General features: G+C 41.0%; 1 protein-coding gene across 2 annotated transcripts; it reads left to right on the top strand.

The window, feature by feature from the left end:
• Positions 1-15: 15 nt before the first annotated feature.
• Positions 16-3,865, top strand: arf3a (ADP-ribosylation factor 3a). 2 transcript variants are annotated; one of them, XM_067527570.1, is made up of 5 exons: positions 16-153; positions 1,211-1,382; positions 1,475-1,585; positions 1,900-2,024; positions 2,136-3,865. In XM_067527570.1, the coding sequence occupies exons 2-5, from the start codon at positions 1,235-1,237 to the stop codon at positions 2,295-2,297; spliced, it is 546 nt and encodes a 181-aa protein (XP_067383671.1). In that variant the 5' UTR covers positions 16-153; positions 1,211-1,234; the 3' UTR covers positions 2,298-3,865. The 2 variants fall into 2 exon arrangements, with proteins under 2 accessions (XP_067383671.1, XP_067383670.1); XM_067527569.1 differs by having other exon boundaries at positions 17-153; positions 1,199-1,382.
• Positions 3,866-6,645: the final 2,780 nt, after the last annotated feature.

The raw sequence follows: 6,645 nt of genomic DNA, 5'->3' as shown, positions 1-6,645 counted from the left end.
CATCTGACAAGTCATCCGGGATGACAAACGTTAGAGGTGTTCTTGAAAATTCAACTATCGCGAGAATACACAGTGCCACAGCCGCAAACCATCGCGAGACTATCATCCAGTTCTTTGCCTGAATCCAGCTGGTATCCTGCCTTCCGTTGACGGGTAAGTGTGAATGAGATGCAAATGGTAAAAATAAGGTGTACACAAGTTTTACATGAGACCGCAGCACAATTGTCGCTGCTGTGTCGGCTTGTGTCGGTTCTTGGTAAAGAAGCCGCCGTTCATCGACGACATCAGGCCGACTGGCTTGTCGTGACTGTACGACAGGGATTACAGCACACAAATTGACCCGGAGAATATTTCATTAGTGAAGACATTAGCTCATACTGTTGCTGGCTAAGTACTCTCGAATGATTATTGTACGAGACTGTAAATATGTCATGTGGCTCATGCAAAGTGGCGCTCGCTCGGACTGCAGCGTCAGCCGCGTTATGATTGATGTAACGCTACATGGATGTGCGGCCGCTGCGGCTGAAACAGGCAGAACTAACCGTGCTGCAAATGAATGGACGCGTAGCTATAGGCACCGATAGCAGCGGCTACAGACGCTGAGATGATGATCTCTAAAGAAAAGACGTGGGTGTGGATGTTTTTTGTTTCTTTTCTTGAAATACCCTTGTTATATCAAGTGCAACTCAGGGATGCTATAGTATGGCTGCACAAGTTGACTGCAACCATAAGGGGCCACAGAGAAGTCAAATTCAAACCTCTGTGCTGCCGGCTGTGTGCTCCATACATGCACACAAGCTTGGGTTATGTGTCATATAATTTGATCTGAATTGATTAGTACACTGGCATTTATATATTTGGCAGTAAACAGCATTGGTTTCTGTGCACCACATGAAAGCTGATCCACATAACAGAGATCCAGTATGGCGTTTCCCCAGTGAGCTGTCAAAAGATGTACAGCAACAGCGTTTCAGGTCAGCTGGCTGCCGAGGTGTGAAGTATGCCTTTACTGACTTTCCTCGTAGTTGCCTTTAAGCTGTAATGAGGTGTAATGTTTAAAGTTGCTCTTGAAGAGCTACTGTGTCTCACCACATGTTTTGTTAGTGTGGTCTGGACTTTCTAAATGTGGTTCACACTTTGTTTTGACTGCTTTGTTGCTATGTATGGAAAGTGGTATTTTTGGTTCTCCGTGTGACAGTCCTGTTTGCAGTCGAGGTGAGAGCTGCTATTCGTCATGGGGAACATCTTCGGAAACCTGCTGAAGAGCCTGATAGGCAAGAAGGAGATGAGGATCCTTATGGTTGGCCTGGATGCAGCTGGAAAAACAACCATCCTCTACAAGCTGAAGCTGGGGGAGATTGTCACCACTATCCCCACAATTGGTATGTGAGGAAAGAAGTTTAAACTGCATGATTAGATACAAATGTCTCTGAGATTGTCAGGCTTATCTAATTTTAATTCACTTCTTATTCAGGGTTTAATGTAGAAACAGTGGAGTACAAAAACATCAGCTTCACCGTGTGGGACGTGGGTGGCCAGGACAAGATTCGTCCCCTGTGGAGGCACTACTTCCAGAACACGCAGGGTGAGCCAGACCAGCAGCCTCTTAAATGATGCACCAGTTGGCCATGTTGGAGTTAACAAGGCCTCTTCAGTCCTGTGGCAGATCCTGCAGCACATGTTCACCCCAGCACCTGAGGGCCTGTGTGACTAATGCTTTAGATGAGGTCATTTGCATACAGCCTCCGACTGTTTCATATTATCATTGTCTTAGTCATGTGGAAAGCTTTGACAATGAATAAACTTTGTCTAGGAATGTGTTTGTAACATACTGGTAGAAAGTGGAATTTAACTGAGTTTAGCCTAATAGAGCTGTATTTGTTTCATCTCTTCCAACAGGTTTGATTTTTGTGGTGGACAGCAACGATCGTGAACGGGTGAACGAAGCTCGGGAGGAACTGATGAGGATGCTGGCTGAGGATGAGCTGCGGGATGCTGTTCTTCTCGTCTTTGCCAACAAACAGGTACAAGCTGCTTTGCACCTCGTCCTGTGTATTCTCTTATTTCTGCCCATCTGCACCTGTTTTCGTCGCAAGATTAAGTCTCCTGACTGGTATTCGTGTAATTTTGCTCAGGACCTTCCTAATGCCATGAACGCTGCCGAGATCACAGACAAGTTGGGCCTGCACTCTCTACGCCACCGCAACTGGTACATCCAGGCTACCTGCGCCACCAGTGGAGACGGTCTCTACGAGGGCCTGGACTGGCTGGCCAATCAGCTGAAGAACAAAAAGTGAATGGTGTAATCAGGATAGAGGGGAAGAGCCTGGGTGCCAGCTCCAGGTAGTGGTTAAAGTGGATCCATTGTGTTTACATGGAGAGGAAGTGCTGAAAAGCTCCCAGGGGGTGACTCTCAATGGCCTTTCCCCCCCTAAATACTTCTATGTTATGGATTTACTTTGATTCATTTAATTTCTTTGGATCTGTAGTGAGCGTTTTTAATTATTTACAAACCAATGGTGTTGAAGTTGACCTAAATGAGTAAAAACTGAATACATAAATATTAGGATGTAATAGTATGATGTTGCTGTAAAGGCATATTTATTTCCCCGTCTTTGCAGTCTATGACCTTCGATCGCCATCGCTTTTTAATTTGTTCAGAAAAATTGATGAATCAACACTCATCATTGCAAAGCAACCTTCCCTCAGATATTTGATATAAGTTATAAAGAATGTCATAATAGTATAGTGGCAGTACTATTACTATGTCAGGTTACCATCACATTGTCTAAAAATATTATACAGGCTCAGATAAATGTAACATTGTCATTTCCTGACCATACAGATGCTTTACCACCACCTAGTTCTGCACTTCAGAGCTCAATTTGTCTTTTAGTTGAAAACAGAAAAAAAAGAGATTTTATTTTAATGTGTTTATTTTTTTATTTAAATTTTATTTATTTTATCAAACACAAAACCTGTTGACATACAGTTCATAAGTCAAACGTTTACTTTTGTCCACAGGTGTTTTATTTATTTATTGACACATTTATTTGTTGATTTTATTTTCTAACTGCATCACAAATTTTTATCTCCCTTTATTGCAAAGTTCTAAGGCAGCTGGTGGAAAAAGAGATCCCAGTATCACTGTAAATTGCTGCTTCCCAAAACTGCATGGAGATGTCCCAGTACTGGCTCGTGGGCTTATATGAGCTATGTACTACTGCAGGCCACAGCTGTAAATAAAGATTTGTTCTTAGTCGCCTGGCTCAAAAAGAGTTAAAACAATTTGTCTGGCATCAGTGAGCTGTGATAGCTGAGACCATACAGATGACAGAACAGGCCCACTGTACCAGCTCTGTGACTTAGGAAAAAATAATGCTGCTATTGGCCTGCCCTGTGGAGGGTGATGCAGCAGAGCATGTGATTGGCAATATTAGAGAGCTTACATGATTTCGAATGTTTATTTTTTTTAGGTCAGTTTGTGCAAGCAGCTGTATAAAATCTGTCAAAAGAACTCACAATGTTAGTCATCCTGATTTGGTCATCGCTACTGGGTGACATACTGTATACGTTCCTTGTGTTAACCATGTTGCACAAAATAACTCTAGATGCATTCTTGTAAAAAAAAAAATGTAATGTCTGTTTTTTTCTTGTATTTTTGAATGGAGTGTTTATTTATTTTATATCGAAAGGCAAGTGCTGATTTTAGTGTTGGTTTTTCTTAATTTGCTAACTAGATCAGTCTTTTTGAGTGTTCACAGGTCACAAAATTTGAATATAATAGGAGAGAGAGTTATAGTAGTACTGCATAATAAGGCATGTTAATAATGTACAAGATCTGTAATAAAAGTGAATTCTAACATCCTGTTTTCTCAGACTATATTTGTTAGTCTAAATTACTGCTGCAGGTTGGAAAAAAAAACTGTACTGATAAATGTTATGGATTATTGTAAAGTTTACCGGACAACCTTCTAATATGCAAAAGCATGCTTTTCTATGTCAGCGCAACTGTACATATGTTTATGTATTAAGAAAAGTATATCGTGGTATTTGCGTTGAAATTGAAAGTGTTGTTGTTGATACACCTGTAGATACTGAGGTCAGTGTGTTGGCAGATGTGTATAACTGACAGCAGCTTGTGTGTGCGACGTGCCCTCCATATGTTCATTTTGGTGTGACATTTGTTTTTGTGGCCTTATATTTAGCGAGTGATTCATTTCTCTTTGATAACAGGTTTGTATGTAGGAATGTTCAACATTCAAGAATCTCACCCATGACCTGAAACACTGATGCATTTACAGTGCAAAACATCTTTTTTTTCATGACAATTGACAAACTTTAAATAAAAAAATCAAGAAAAGCAAGACTGCACAACATTCCAGCTGATCATGTGGTTACAAAACACTGTTAATCTATTTAACTTACTGTGATATTATCAAGAGGAGGAAATAAAACAACAAACTGATGCAAAAGTGTTGAAAGTGAGGATTCCTAGCACATCATTAAAACCAATAAAAAGACCAAAACAATTTTTCTTTGCCTTACTCATTTTTCCTTATTTTCCTCTACAGTTGCACACTTACATGTTTGTTTAAGTCTCAGCTTTTCCCAAAGCCTTATGATCAAACACAAGTTAAAAAGTCCCAATATTAAAAATATAATTTGGATCTGAATTATCTTTCTGAAAAGGTTGAAAGTTAAAAATCATTTTGAAAGTTCAGCTACTGAACATGAGATGTCTCCATTTTCAGTGGATGTGCAATGAAGGTTTTAGGTTTTCACACTACACTTGAGAAAGTTTACATTTTGAACCACAACAGACTCTTAAATAATCAATCATAAATATGCTTGGATTTAAAAGAAAAGCCAAAAAGTCTCCCTCTTTAGCAGATCAATGTAAAAACAGCCTTTCATCTCTGTGCATACATCACTCTGCACAGTCAAACATTCAAATTAAGTAAAAATAAGCAAGAACTTATTTTGTGGAGGAGGAACTTTAAACTCACTCAGGGTTTATTTAGCTTCAATAAACTGTTCATTATACCATCTGCCATCCAACACTAACCCATATCAATTGACATCACACACTATAAGCATGGTTAATGATCTTGTGGCAGACATGGGCAGGCAAAGAACAGGTCAGAAAGGTGGGATTGAAATGGATGTTTGTGCCTTTCTCTTCTGGCCTTTCCTAACTGCTGTCATCAGGAGAAGTTTGGTTCAATCAGGTAGTTTCCCCGTGGAACTGCTACACTCCACAGAGAGTCATTTTTCGTGAGCCAATCAGAGGTCCATGTTTTGGAGAGTGCTGCTGTGTCTCCAGGGGTGTGACAGCAGTATGTGGGTCAGATCTTCACCCAGGGCCACCAGCCCCCAGGGCCCCCTGCAGGACGGACACAATAGTGGCCCCAGGGCAGATGCCATAGCTGGGATTCCCACCCGTAACCGGGACGCCTTCGCCCAGGGCACAGACACACTGGCAGCAGCCCCACAATCAATTCATCAATCTCTGAAGGGAGTGGCAACCGCAAAAGGCCACAGCAGTCACCCCCACAGCTTGCCTTGGAAGGGACAGGGCCACCAGGGCTGACACTAAGGCTGGTGAGGCTGGTGGTGTTGCGAAAGTGCCAAACTCTGCAAAAACCATAGAAACATTAGGGTTTTATTCAAGCCACAAACAATCTGTAAAATATTCCCATCTCATTTTTATATCTATTGCTATTGAGTTGCTCTGACTTTCACTGTTTTAATGAGAAAGAGAAATAAAACTTCACAACTGCTGTTAATGTGAGAACCCAGTTGTTCAAATATTTTGTCAAAAGATTTAAAACAGGTTGGAGACTTTAGCAAAAGGTATGGATCATAATGTAAATACAAACATGTATGTTTAAACATCCATGTCCACATCCCACCCACCCTGCATCAGCTCTGTCATCAGACTGTTGTTACTCAGACTCTGTCTCCTCCTGCTGGATGGAGAAATACTAGTAGACTTTCAGCATAGACAGGCTGATATGATTGCACAAACTGATGCTACAATAGGTGTGTGAACCATGTTATGGTTTAAAAAATGATTTATTTCGTCTCAGACTTTTAATTCTTTGATATGGTGGCTTTTATTAGTGAACAGACAGATTATATAATCACATTTTCATTTAAACATCATTCACAACAAGTGAGGAGATGATTGAGAGGATTTGATCTTCCACTATGGCATAGTTCCAAACAAACAGCAACTGTTCAGCTGTCTCTGTCTGTCTTTCTAAATACGATTAACAGAACATATGTCAGAAGGAGAAGCGGTTACTTATATCAATCCATTAGTGCGTTGTCCTCTTTTTCACTCACAGCTTGGTGTTCAGGAATTTTTGACTGCTCTGAGGCCATTTTCTCAAATTGGGCAAGTTCTTGTTTGGGGTTCAGAAGTCACTTAAATATCTGACAATGTGCCCACTGTGACAGGCTGCTCCATACGCATCAAAGAAGTGATTAACCAGTTGACAGGGCTGTGGGGGACAATACTGCTCTTTACAGGGAAAACAGTGCAGCCACTCACAGCACTGGGCGCCGACTGTGTCCCCAAAGCACTGCTTTCACATACAGCAGCTAAAAAACATGAAACCGAAATAACCGCACATGGAA

This window comes from Channa argus, chromosome 13, assembly GCF_033026475.1.
Source record: "Channa argus isolate prfri chromosome 13, Channa argus male v1.0, whole genome shotgun sequence".
NCBI lineage: Eukaryota > Metazoa > Chordata > Actinopteri > Anabantiformes > Channidae > Channa > Channa argus.
The sequence above is the reverse complement of the archived record's forward strand: the minus strand, read 5'-3'. Positions and strand labels throughout refer to the sequence as shown.